At 50.0% G+C, this 13,704-nt stretch overlaps 2 protein-coding genes across 5 annotated transcripts in view; one reads left to right on the top strand and one right to left on the bottom strand.

The window, feature by feature from the left end:
* The first annotated feature begins 86 nt into the window (after positions 1-86).
* On the top strand, positions 87-4,085 carry MRPL37 (mitochondrial ribosomal protein L37). The gene is made up of 7 exons (XM_066325446.1): positions 87-521; positions 722-905; positions 1,381-1,496; positions 1,975-2,160; positions 2,451-2,608; positions 3,091-3,294; positions 3,861-4,085. Exons 1-7 carry the CDS (start codon positions 131-133, stop codon positions 3,936-3,938), a joined length of 1,317 nt encoding a protein of 438 aa, XP_066181543.1. The 5' UTR covers positions 87-130; the 3' UTR covers positions 3,939-4,085.
* A 5,524-nt stretch (positions 4,086-9,609) lies between these two features.
* SSBP3 (single stranded DNA binding protein 3) overlaps positions 9,610-13,704 on the bottom strand; it is a 54,460-nt gene continuing 50,365 nt past the window's right edge. For all 4 annotated transcript variants that reach the window (XM_066325451.1, XM_066325449.1, XM_066325450.1 and 1 more), the window contains 9 exons: positions 13,016-13,080; positions 12,868-12,916; positions 12,697-12,732; positions 12,457-12,511; positions 11,971-12,041; positions 11,169-11,247; positions 10,943-10,971; positions 10,676-10,777; positions 9,610-10,116 (listed from right to left, as the gene is read on the bottom strand). In XM_066325451.1, coding sequence (XP_066181548.1) covers positions 10,087-10,116; positions 10,676-10,777; positions 10,943-10,971; positions 11,169-11,247; positions 11,971-12,041; positions 12,457-12,511; positions 12,697-12,732; positions 12,868-12,916; positions 13,016-13,080 — 516 coding nt within the window. In that variant the 3' untranslated portion in view covers positions 9,610-10,086. The remainder of the gene's footprint in view (positions 10,117-10,675; positions 10,778-10,942; positions 10,972-11,168; positions 11,248-11,970; positions 12,042-12,456; positions 12,512-12,696; positions 12,733-12,867; positions 12,917-13,015; positions 13,081-13,704) is intronic.

The following is a 13,704-nucleotide window of genomic DNA, read 5'->3' as shown; positions in this document are numbered from 1 at the left end:
ACCGCGGGGCGCGCCTGCCCGCCATTGGCCGCCGCCGCCGTCAGTCACCGGGGGTGACGGCGGGGGAAGAGCCCTCGCCAAGATGGCGGCCGCCGGGCGCTGAGGCGGCGGCGGGAGGAGGAGGAGGAGGATGGCGGCGATGGCGGCGGGGCCGATGGCGCTGAGGCGGGCGGGGGTGGCGGCGGCGGCGCGGGGCCTCACCCGCGGCATCGTCACCCGCTCGGGGCGGCCGCGCCACCGCGGGCCGCTTCCGCGCACACCCTGGACCGTGCGCGGGCCGCCGCCGGAGGTGCTGGCGGAGATGGTGGAGCCGCGGCCGGTGCGGGAGCAGGTGGAGCTGGACGCGGTCACGTACGCGGAGCGGCTGCACTACGTGCCCGGCCTGGCCCGGCCGCGCTTCCCGCCCTGGGACCGCGGCTGGCGCGACCCCTGGCACTCGCCGGGGCCGCGCTACGAGGAGATGCCGCTGTACAAGGAGCGCGGGTGCTACATCTGCCATCAGGGTGTCCGCATGCTGGAAGGTACCAGACACCCCGCGCTGCCCCCTTCCCAGATCACTCGCCCTTCTCTGCCTGCAAAGGTTCTCCTCGCACAGAGCACAAAACACTGCCCCATGAGCTGCCGGGCAGCCTCGGTCACATAGAGAATGGCGTGGGTTGGAAGGGGGCCTTGAGGATCACCATTGCCGCCTGTGACAGATCGCGTCGCGTTGTGTTTCCAGGAGTGCGGCAGGCGCAGTGGCTCACCAAGACGAAGCTCGTGGAAGGTTTGCCCCCAGCCGTGCAGGGCATCGTGGATAACCCGGCTCTCGGGCTCCAGGAGCTCGAGGAGAGGGCGAGACACGTGGTGTCCCATGCGCGGCTCTGGGACACGACAGAGGTGGCTCCCAGGAGGGAAAAATATTGGTGAGTCCTCAGCTGTAGGGGAGGTTTTAAAGAGAAAATTCATACACGGCTCTTCCGTGGAAAGAGGGTCTGCTGTGCAAGACGCTTTGCATCAGATTGTCAAACAAACAAACAAAAAAACCCCCAACAACCAAAGCAACAAAATAAAACCCAATTCTGAATATTGACAGTAGCACTGACATAAATACTACGCTAGATCAAAGCTTCTTTCAGGCCAATGTCTCTGTTTCAACTCAAGATCTGCTTCTAGCTGATGCAGAGTATCAATTTTTAAAATAATTGTAAGCATTACCTCTGCCAACTTGAAACAGGCCTGGTGTGTGTGATACCAGTCTGCAATCTCTGTTAACTGTTTGGGAGTGTTATGCCATTATATATTTTACATACAGTAATTTTACAGCATTTGTGCCCCAGAAGCATCTGCCTGCTAGCATGATCTCATTTTTATGTAACTGTTTCTTTTCTTGTTTTACAGCCCAGTGCTGTTTGAAAACCTGATACATATATGCAGGTTAATGTCTGGGAAGTATCCTGCTCTGAGTAAAAGGATGTTGGCTAGAAACTGCAGGATAGCAGCAACGTGGGAAAGAGGTCAGTTGCTTCTGTGGTGGAAGCCTTTAGCTCTGTAAGATAAGATGGGTAGCAAAGCTCCTGGCTTTAAGACTGAAGACTTGGAGAAAATTAAACAGTTTCTGCAACCAGGTAATTCTGGTTTAAATAGTGCTGTTGGCATGGGCAGCCTTGGATGATGGCAGGATGCTGTCCCTGAGGAGATCAACGCTGATAAGATGGTGGGAGAAGGGAACCAGTATCTTCGGTCTGATTGTTTGTTTTCTTGTGTCCTAAATTAGTGCTGTTGTTTTTCTAAAGATTTTAGTTAAGAACTTAACCCTAGCAATTAACATTGGCATTTTAGAAGGAGAACCTACAGCTGAGCTCCTATTTAAGATGAGTTTGGAGGTGATGGGGAGAGAGTGAGCCTTTCAGAACAGACCAGGAAAGGGAAATGTACATCTTCCCCTGGTGTTACTTCACCAATGTTTGACTGCAGCCTAATTTCCCTCCCCAGAATCCATCCTCCTCCAGGTCCGTGGGCTGAGTGGAGTACTCATGAACTCTATGACCCCAATTCCACCAGTAGCCTCCAAGGAGGAGATACTGGCCACCAAAGAGCATGTTCTGGAGACCTTCTATCCCATTGCACCTACAATCGATCTTCAGGAGGTGAATGTGTACAAAGAGCTCAATGATACAGGTCAGTGTTGGTGATAATTGTCTGTGTTTGGGTTAACTTGGGAGTCCTTGTCCTTCTGGGGGCAGCTGAGAGTAGGGACTGTGTGGGAACGAGGAGACAGAGCAATGGGCACAGGTTTGCAGTACAAGTGCTCCAGACCTGTGGGGAGTTTATTGTTGCCTAAGCAGGACTGAGGACAAGAACTTAAACCCCAGCAAATCACTTGGACAATTCCTGAAGGTAATGGGAGAGAAACCTTGGCTGCCTAGCGTCTTCCTGAGCGGTTTCTGACATGATGATGTGCCCTTTAGGTTTCAGAGATGGTTATCCCTACTCTCATCCTCACACCCTGTTCTTCCTGGAGTCTGCCAACGTTCGCACTGACAGGTTCAGACCGGAGCAGCTCCGTGCTAAAATGCTGATGTTTGCTTTTGGCAACGCTCTGGCCAAGGCCAGGGTGCTCCACGGGGTACGTATGGGGAGGCTGCTGCTGGGCCTCTCTTCTTCCCCCCTCCTGCTGCAGCCAGTGCAGGGAGGCCTGAAAGCCCCTTACAGTTGTTTTCACATCCAAACTTCGCTGTCCAGAGGTGAAAACACAACCTTTTAGAAGTCCAGAAATCCACTGCTCAGCAATGAGCGTGTTTGTGATGCAGCAGGGTGGTATGGGCAGGAACCAGGGAGTGAGTTCAGCTGTAAAACTCTAACCCATCCCACAGCTCAGTATGTAAATTGACACTTCATTGCTGGCTGAAGGAAGAATTTTAATTAAAATACAAAATCTACATTCAAAACTTGTTTGACTAGAGTAATTTTCTGGGCAAGGTAACAATATATTTATTAAAATCTTGGCTTTAAACCAACCCAAAGATGCAGAATCAGCAAGTACTCATACAATTTCTGTTGTAACTAGCTTTTGAAACGTTCTTCCCCACATGCCCCTTCTTTTCCTAGAATGATCCCAAGGTTTTGGAGCAGCCAATAGTGGTGCAAAGCATTGGCACGGATGGACAGCTCTTCCAATTCATGGTGTTCCAGTTAAATACAACAGACCTTGTCTCTAATGATGGTGTAAAAAATCTGGTCTGGATTGACTCTGATCAGAACCTGTATGAGAGAGCCCAGTGTGTCCCAGAAGTCAAGAAGGGAGTTGTTATGGTAAGGAAAACTTGAGAAATGGTCGTGGAAGTGCTTCCCTTTCACCACAGCTGGGGGTCTGGGAGCTGGAACAGAGCTGCAGTAGGTTTTGAACCAGCTGGAGGGCCTTGAAGTGGACACTGGCCTAATTTTTACCAAAGCATGTGTTTCTGAGGAGACCAGTTCATGAGTATTTGTAGTGCTCATGTGCGACATGCCGAGCTTAGCATGAACTCCTACGTACAGATACCCCCAGCTGTAATCCACCATCCCATAATGTGCTTGTTTAAAACCAGCTCTGGGGAAGGGAGTGCTCACAAGCAACCATCAGCCTCTCTGGGAGTAACAGAGCACAGGGCTGCCAGTACTGGTTATACTGGGAGGGGCACCTCACTCATAGGCAAAGAGGTTCTGCCCTCTGAGACTGACACCAGTGGAAATGCCCCCACACAAACCCTTCTGGGGAGGGAGAGCACAATTTGGAAGCTGCCATGCCTGAAAGTCTTATTCAAGCATGTTTAAAGCCGTTGTTTGTCTACATTAATCACTTCACTGCAAACTGAGCATCCGTGTCTTTTTCTCTGCAGAAGCCCGCTGGAATTTCTGGCTTTCAGCCAGACACATTCAAGAAGTTTCTGGCACTGTATCTGCATGGAACTGTGTGAAATTCAGCTCAAATGGAAATACTTCACCAACTGTACCTGCTGCTTCTCTTTGCCAGAACCATCGTATAATTAAAGAAAGGTGGATTAATTTACTTTAAAAAATAAATTATATTGTTACTGAAAGTAAAAATTTTTTTTTAAACTAAATAGTGCGTGAAGAAACTCTTTCATTTTAGGGGCTCACCTCTGGATTTGGGTTAGAGAAGTCATCAGATGCATCCTCCTGCACTCTTCCTCCATTGCCTGGGAAGAACATAAGCCAGTCATTATTCCTCTGCGCAGGCTCTGCTCTCAGTGTGCTTCTGCACAGAGCCAGACTCAAACCTATTCCCGAGGTTGCTTTGAGTCCCTCTGAATGCAGAAGAGACTTACAAAGCTTCAAGGGGAAAGCCTGAGCCACGAGCCTTTTTCATTCTGCCTGGCTTTGACTTTGTTTTACTCCTGGCTGCTGTGGTATGTGTCGTGCTGCCCTGTGCTTAGTTCCCAAAGCACTTAATCGGAGGGATTGCTTTGTTGGATCTGTAGAACCACAGTCCTTTTATCCCCCAATCCTGGATGAAGAGACCTGTGCATTTGGGGAAAGTGGTGTAGAATGTAGCGGGAAACTTTGGTGCCTGTAGCTGGTATTTGCTGCTAAAAATACAAAGGAAGAATTTCTTCCTGCCACACAGAGTTAACTGAGCAGGAAGCGTATTCTTTTTAACATGGGGGGATTAGTGTGGGTTTTGTAAAATGAAAGCTAAATTAGCTGCAGCCAAATGTAGAATGTTTTGCAGTTCTGGTACCCTCCAGCACATGGGAAGGGAGAGGACAGCCTGCTCTATTTTAAGGTGTGGAAGAGCACATTTCCAAGAAATTCATCTCACTTCAGTGTCTGGTGTCAGAGGCTGGTCTGTGCTTTGTGATCCCTGGCCATCTGGATGAACAACCCAGTTGTGTGTTCCAGCCCCAGTCCATCAGGCAGCTCCACTCGGCAGATTTCGGGAACATTCACCAGTCACATTTGAGATCAACTCTTGCACCCCGTGAATTGGGATGCAGCGGCTGCAAGCTAAATTAACAAATCCCTCCATAGTTAGGAGAAGTGCTTGAAAGAGAAATAACCTTGTAAGTGTTGCATCGCTGTGCCTCCTCTTAATCCTTCCTGCCTGCTCGAGGGATGCCTAATTCAGCTCATCAGAGTAAATCTGCTCGGCTCTGCGATTTGCACCCAGGTGTTTGGGAATAGATTTTAACACAGCCGTGCTCTCTGGAGCCTGTCACACGCAGTGGGTGTTTCTTTCTCGGGCTGTTGGCTCCTTGCTGTGTCACACGGGCGCTGCTTGACATCCTCTCGCTCTTCCAGCTTCGGGTCATTACCCGTCCTAGGGAGGAAGCCCTGTAGGGCAGGCAGCTGCCCCTTAGCATTCCTGAGGAGAGAATTCCCCTGAGGAAGCCTGGTTGGAGGAGCAGCTGTGGTGGGGAGGGGTTGTGCAGAGGTGAAACACCTCAGTAGATGTGGGAATTTGTGGGGATGGTCTGTCTGGAAGAGGCAGGGTCCCTTCAGCTGCTTTCACCTCTCAACAAAGACATCTCTGTCAGGGCAGGCAGTTGAAGGGGAGAGACTGAGGGAAGCTGGAACCCTGCTGTGTCCAAGCTGAGCTGAGACAAAGCACAGGCACAGGGAGGGATGGACTAAGGGAGGGCAAAGGGAGTTCTGAAAAATAGTGGAAGCGGAGAGATACGGGATGTGAGCAGGAAAACGAGGCTTCGGGGGTTGTGTGAGGCATCAGGAAGTCACTGGAGGCGAGGGGATCCTACACAAACGTGTGAGGCCATGTCCCTGCTTTGCTGAGGCACAGCCACTCTCACCTGAGGCCGGGGAGAAGCAGCACTCTGTGTCAGGGGAAGGAGCAGCTGATCCTTATGCATGGAATGCTCCTCTGGGGGGCTGGAGGGGAGCTGAAGGTGGGGATAAGTGGAGCTCCCAGCTTGGCACCCGGCACGGATGCTCAGGTTGGCCCATTGTGGTCCTTGACCCAGGCCACCTGTCCCTGGTGTCCTGCTGGGCTTCCCGAGCTCTCTGTGCACGGCTCAGCTCTCCCAGTTCCTCCAGTGTGGCCTGCTGGACTGGGCCCAGCTGAGGGAGGTGGGATGGGGAGCCCAACAATGGGTCACAGAGGCACATCTGGGTTGGCATCAATAAGTTATAAAGGCTCGTCAGCAGACGAACGGCGTTACCTCAGCACGGACCAGGGCCAGGCATTAACTTTTCATGAACGGCGGCCAGGGAAGCAGAACCTGCACGAATGGGGTGGCAGGAGCCTGAGATGAGGAGGCAGAGGAGCCTGGCTGCTCACAGGAGAGCTCTCCACTGCTCTCCCCTGAACCGCTCCCACTGCAAAATCCAGCTCCACAGGCTGCGCACATCATGCCAACAAGTACACACTGTGCTCAGCCTGGAGCCCCTGGTTGTTCTGATCCTCCTCCTGCATTTAATTTAATGAAAACTAATGGGGGAGACAATTATCCCTGAGGCTGGGCTCAGGAGACGTTTTGAGGAGGGAACTTGGCAGTTTCATGGTGATATTTAATAATACCAGCCTGTAACCCTTAAGAACCAACAGGAAGGACGTTTCTATACCCCACAATAAAAACACAACAGGCAGCAGTGCAGGAGCCTGCTGCTCTGGGCAGCCAAGCAGGGTAGGCAGGGATGGCCCCAGGGGTCTGGGAGGGCAGGATTTCCTCATCAGCCTCAGCCCCTCAGGGGTCATGAAAGCAAGGGATGGACAGTGCTCACACTCTACTTTCTGCAAACCACAGGGGGATGTGGTTGCCTGGGCCAAAATCCACACTGGGGTATGGCTGCACTCGGACATCTGTGGCATTACCCTGGAAACAAACCTGCCCTGGCAGCAAAGGGTGCAAACACAGCCTGCTCCTCTGCTGATGGGCTGTGCAGGCACAACGGTGGTTCCCAAATCCAGCAGCCATCCAATGCATTGCCCACTCATCCTCCTGCTCCAGAAGCATCCACAACCACATTGCACTCGGTGCTGGAATTCCAGCAGTGATGTGGCTGTGGGTGCCAGTGCCAGGTGGGAGCATTCCGAGCTCCAGGATGACCCACAGCCCCTACAAACCCATGCCTGAACATTCCCACAAGGAGGGAGAGAGCTCACAGCCAGCCACATCGTGCCTCAACTAGTCAAAAGTAGAGAACAAGCAGCTCCCGGGAGCGTTTCAGGCACCTGGAACTTGCAACCATCCATTCAAAGGCCTAAAAATTCCCAATCTTTCTCCCAGCTTCTGGTGCTGCCCATTGGGGAACCAGGCTGGGTTGCCTGGGTTTTTCCATCCCCAGTAGCTCCTGGAGCTGTTTGTTCCTGCAGTGGTGCACACACCCAGCCAGCACTGCAGCTCTTGCCCGAGGAGGGCATCACAGACCCCAGTGCAAGCTCAGTATTTACATATTTGACAACAACACTCATGTATTCCCCTCCCTTTCTTACCTCCCAGCAGTGCAGGACTCTGGCAAAGGGAAGTAGCAGCTCCTGGCTCAGGGAGCTGCTGCAGGGCAGACCAGCCTCCACCATCACATCGGCATCCCAACTCCTCCAGCTTTTAATGAGCAAAGCCTGGGGAGCTCCTCCGGGCTCTAACGAGCAAAGCCTGGGGAACAGCGTACCAAAAAATACCCCTTTTTACCCCCTAAAACACCCCTCTCTGCCTGCAGCCTGATGGGCTGGGTGTGCGGAGGGCGAGTCTGGCCAGCACATCCTCAGCCCTGTGCAGACAACACTGACCATTTTCTAGGCTAAATTTTCAAAAAATTAAAAAAAAAAAAATTCCAAGAAACAAGCAGGCATCATTAGTCCTCCCCGAGGTCCTGAACTGCAGCCAAATCTCTTTGGGATTTTGAAATCCCAGACTCAGCCACCCCCTCTAAAATGCCACCTTCTCAGCTCTGCATCACCTTACTCCTGCCCCTCAAATCTGGGGTTTGGCCCTCAATAAAGGTTGGAAAAAAAATGCCCAACTCCCGCCCTGGGTCTGGCAGCAAACAGCAGGAAAAAACTGCAGAGCACCGAAATCAAATGTTTATCTTGATATTTATTACAGCAGGGGGAGGGGGGAGAAGGAGGGGGAACCGTTTTCATTCAAAAAAACCATCCCATACCAATGAAGACAATAATTTAGCTATTCATTTTAAAATACATTAAAACCGGTCCTTTCATTTCCTCACATCAGAACAAAAAAAAAAAATTCAAAAGAAAAAAAAAAAATTAAAAGACTCCCCCCCCCCCAACCTGAACAAGATGTAAAGTGGAAAAGGTAAAAATTTGACCCCTTGAGGAGCCCCTGGGTATGCAATGCAACAAATCTGCATTACTTATTAGAGAATATTAACCTGACTGTAACTATGAGACTGACACCCTCAGAACCCCCATCCCACCTGCCCCTCCCTCCTTCCTGACTTTCTACAGGTAAAGCAGAATGAAAATGCCTAGGAAAAAGAAGGCAAACATTAAAAAAAAAAAAAATTATTCGCATTACACACTAAAAAATAATTCGTTTTGTCATCTCATGTCTTGCAGTCAGAATAATAAAAACAAGCCAAATGTCCCCCAAAAACATTTCAATGAAGGGGTGCGGAAAAAAGACATCCCTTTAATAAAACATTATCAACAAATATCGTACACAAACTACAATGTATAATAATTATTTTTTTTTTTTCCCTCTCGGTAATTTTCGAACCAGACTACAAGGTAAGAAAAAACACTGAAACAAGATACAATGCTTTCAATAATCCGCACAAAGGTCAAATCCAAGGGAGAGAATATTTTACAGAATATGATATACATGGAGCAGAAATGGGAGCTGGAGAAAAACCAAGACCAAACTACAGGGTAGTGTCATGTACAGAGATCCCAACCCGCCGCCTTGGCTCGTCCCTTCCTCTCCCACCAGAAGGAAGGGCCTTCGATGCTTGCCATTAATTTTTATTTTCTTATTACAGAGCGAGCCTACAGAATAGCAAGGTTACATTTTAACAACAAGAATTCCTTAAAAAATATCTCCATCCAGTTCCAAATCATAGATAAGTGAAATCCTGACAAGAGCACATCTCTAAAGAAAAGAAACCCCCCTGCAAAATACCCCCAAAGCAAATAAAACCCCCAGAAAATCCCAAAGTTAGCTGGAGATCACAGTTTCAAAGTCCTAGGTCAGATTAATCCTTTTTGTTTTGTTTTTTTTTTTTTCCCGATGGATTTAAAAAGAAAAAAAATGAAAAAAAATCAATTTTTGCAGTGAGCCAGCTGAAGGACTCTGGGGAAGGGAGGGACAAGAGATTTCTTCTTGTACTCAGAGGGGGGGAAAGACTAACACAGTGCATGCCACAGTCACAGAGAGCAAGATCACGATTCATTCGAGGATGTGATCCTAGAAGGGGTCACCTGCGTTAACAAGTTTATAACGAGGTGGTGGAGTCTCTTCCCCAAAGCAGATCTTGTTAACTGGAGGAGGAAGCGTTGTGCTGCAAACGAACAACAAAAAACAACGAAAAAACCCCACAACCCCCAAAAATACAAAGGAAAAAAAAAAAACCAAACCCAGAACCAAAAATAAAACAAAACAAAACAAAAAAAACAACAAAAAAGAAAAAAAACAAAAAGAAAAACAGGCCTTCTGAACGAAAACCACCATTGTAAACTGTCCAGTTTATTTAAAAAAATGACTACAACAGAGACAACATGATTTCATATCTAGACTAGCTTCCTGGTGTCGCACGGCACAAACATACAACAGGTTCGGTTTCTGTCTTTATTTAAAAGAACAAAGCAAAGAGATCGGAGTTGGGTGCTAGAGGCTTCCGTTTGTTTCCAAAAAGAAGTGTCATGTACATATATAAACCCTTCTGCACAAAGAAGGGTCTTGTCATGTCTTGAAATATTTTAAGTTTTGTCCTTCATGTTTTATGGAATAAAAAGTTCAGCCTTTTTATTGCATGAAACTAAACCTGGGGTTTTGGCCCCCGCCACGCGTGTCCCTGCCCATACACCTAGCTTCTTCTTCTTCTTCTTCTTCTTCTTGCATAATTCGTTGAGATCCTCCGAATGGCAGCTGACTCTCTTGATCCTGGAGAGGAGGAGGGGGAGGGAAATCACACACTCATCGTCATGCTGGGGGAATACTGCAAGAGAGACAGAGGCACGGTGAGAAACCAGCAGGGTCAGAGCCCCGGACATCGAAGAGAGGGGATGCAAAAAGAGGCTGATGACAACTACACAGCAACCTAATTGGATCTAATAAACCAGGAAGAGAGGATATGCTGGAGACTCCAATCTATCAGGGCCTAATCTGCGCTGTAACTTGCTTTTCCGGGAAGAAAATCAGCAGGTCAGTATGGGGCGAGATGCAATTTAAAACAAATAATTAACATGTACATGTGTATATGCTGCTAATAGAGAAGAGGAGGGATGTGTGCAGCCACCCACGGAGCCTCAAATCATCCAGACCAGCAGAGCCACCTCTGCACCAGCTCCTCTCCACCCCTGCAAGCCCAACCCACCGCAGACCCCAAGCTTCCACCCACTGTCTCATTTCCTCCTGCTCACTTTCCTGTCCTGGAGCAGCTCAAACATGGCACAACCCACGTTCCAAAGGCACCCACCTCCCTGCCAAGCCCACCCATCCCAGTGCCAGGACACCTCGGGGACAGTCCCCCCACCCCCAGGCTGGCCCTCACTCACATTGTCATTTTGGAAGGAATGGAGAAAGTTGCCTCCCAGCTCCCCGTCGTCTCTTGGAGTGCCCGGGGGATTGCTAATGCCACTTATGTTGTTTGGAGAATTCTGTGGGAGACCGGAGGGCGCGTGGTGAGCAGGACAATGCCATGGGGCAGGACACAGCCCTGCCCACCCCAGTCACATTCCCCGTGTCCCCATCCATCAGGGTCACAGCAGCACCCCAGTGCTGAGGAAAGCCCACACACCCAGCCTGCAACCAACCCCACTTACTTTTGGAAGTCCATCTATGTCTCCTGACCCTGCAGAGAGGGGAGAGAAAGGAGAAGACCTTACTGGGCCTGCAGCCATGGCCCCGTGCCCCCCACAGCCTCGCTGATCTCCACCCAAAGGCTCTGCTTTGAGCGCTGGTGCCAACTGGGGGCTGACCCCAGGATGGGAACGGGCACTGGGATGCTCTGCCAGTGTCCCCAGGGAATGGAGGACCATGGTGGCTCACCTAATGATCCGTTCATGTGATGGGGCTCCATCCCACCCATGCCGCCCATGGGGCCGTCAGAGCCGGGGCCCATCGGGAACTGCGGATGAAAAAGGTGACAAAAACCAAAATCAGCCACAAAACAAGCCCAAGCAGCTGCCACAGTGGCTCCTGAGGACTGTCCCTGCCCCAGCCATCCCTCTGCAGCAGGGCAAGGAGGGAGGTATTGTACAATCACTGAATTGTTGAGGCTGTAAAAGTCCTCTGAGATCACCAAGTCCAACAATCAACTCAGCACCACCACTAAACCATACCCTGAAGAGCCAGATCCACACATTTCTTGGACACTTCCAGGGATGGTGACTCCAACACTGCCCTGGGCAGCACATTCCAATGCTTGGCAACCCCTTCCATGAAAAAAATGTTCTGAATATCCAATCTAAACATTCCCTGGCACAACCTGGGGCTGTATCACCCCCTGAGGCTGCGGGGCTTATGGTCCTGTGGGTTCATCTATAAAATCTGGCTGGATGGCAGACCCAGGGCTGCAGCACAGCATTCCAACCAGCATTCCACAGCATTTAAGGTCGCCCATATCCCACAAAACCCAGCACCTCGGCCGGAGCAGCAGGACTACTGCTCTCTTAATAAGCATAAAAAATTAACAAAGTCGCCCAAGAGTTAATCTCTTTTTGATGGTTTGTTTTATTTCTGTTTTGTAACAAATGGCTGAAATCAATTAAACTGCTTTACTCTCAACTGATGAAGTTAATTATGATTTGTTATGGTATCTGATATGTAAATTATTAGAAAGCAGACTTACATTCGATCGACTGCCTGCGGGCGGTACTGGATTAATCATTGTGTAGATGTTGTCACTTGAATTTGTTGAATCTGTGGAACAGTGAAGCCCAGTAAGTCGGGTGATTAATTCATTTCTTAATTAAAACAAACTCATGCCACTTGAACTCATTCTTTTGTATTTTATCACCCAAAATTCCCTCTAACTACCACCATTTTCTGGCTAATTTGTATTTAATGAAGATCCACAAAGTTTTTAATCACAGAAATTCAACTGTGAAGAATAATTCAACTCCTGGCTGGGAAGGGTGGGGAGGTAATTCCTCGCCTTCCTGAGCCCCACAGCAGCCAAATCCACAGGGGGATGTAGGAACAACCCCAAATGCAAACCAGAAAGTCAAGAAGTCCACGCCACTGACTTCCCAGAACGCCAAAAACCACAAGAAATGGTCATTACCAATAGGGCAGGGATGGCCCTGGACAGAGAGGGGTCTCAAGGGGCTCATACCTGCAGGACTGGGCATGATGGGTGTCCCTGGTGGGCCACCGCCGCCGGGCGGACCCTGCGGGAACAAAATCGGTGTCAGATGTGCAAACGTGAGCACTGCCCAACCTTCCCATGGTTTCAAACACCTCTCCCAACTTTCAACCCCCCAACCCAGCCCAGACACCTCCCATGGCACTGATCCACCCCCAAACCAAGTGAACTCCTGACAAAAGGACAGACAGCTGGGGCAGGAGGACTCACCACGTATGTACCAGGCGATGAAGAAGAGTATGGGATCTGTAGGGACAAGAGAGACAGGTTCAGCCATGGGCTGGGGAACTCCCTCTCATTAGCAGGGCTCAGCTAATGGGAAATGATCCCATTTGCAGGATATTTCCCAACCAACCCTGCTCATGGCTCCAAGATACTCACTGAGTTAGCACTGCTGGGGTTCGGCCACGGTCTACCGGCGCCCGGCCCCCTGGGGACAGAATTAAACAGGGGAAAAAATAAATGTTCTGTTTTTCTGCAGACAGCCCTGAGTCAGTGGTGAAACCTCCCAGTGCGGGGACTGCCTTACATGTTAATTCCAGGCATGCCAGGACCTAGGGAGTTGGGTGGAGGTCTCATGCCGCTGCCGTAGTTCTGCAACGATAACCAAGGGTCAGTCTACCGTAACGGGAAGGGACACCAGAGAGACAAGAGAAAGGGGGAAAAAAAAGGCCAATAAACAAACAAACAAAAAAAAACCAAGCGGGTCTGTGTGCAAAAATGAGCTTTAAAAAAAAATTTAATGACTATGAACATAAGAGGCAATTGTGTTTATAAAAAAAACAACCAGGCAGCTGAATATGGATGGGAGCCAGGCTGAGCCCCAAAGCTCCCCCTCCCTACTCTCTGTGGAGGGAAAACATCCCCCTCCCAGCTCCATGAGACAATTTTGTTCACAGCCCCCAGCACCAGCTACAACCTTTTGGATTTTTCCCTTTGTGCAGGAGAAAACCGGGGCAAGAGGAGGAGGAGAAAAAGCACCACTTGGAATGTTCCTGCTGCAGTGTAAGGATGAGGAAAGGCTGCACGAGCTCCCCCTGAGATGGAGCACTCCTTGCTCCCTGGATGACTGCTGGAGTAGGGAATACCAAGCCAGGCTTGTTTTTCTGTTGCTCCCGAGCTCTCTGCTCCATCCCCCGGAGCGGATCTGCAGCCGCGGGGAGTGGGCAAGGGCAAGCAGCCCCCTGGGCCTCCTCTCCTGCCTTATTCCTCCCTGGC

Source organism: Sylvia atricapilla, chromosome 9 (genome assembly GCF_009819655.1).
Source record: "Sylvia atricapilla isolate bSylAtr1 chromosome 9, bSylAtr1.pri, whole genome shotgun sequence".
Lineage (NCBI taxonomy): Eukaryota > Metazoa > Chordata > Aves > Passeriformes > Sylviidae > Sylvia > Sylvia atricapilla.
Note: the sequence above shows the minus strand (reverse complement) of the source record. Positions and strands in the feature narration are given on the sequence as shown.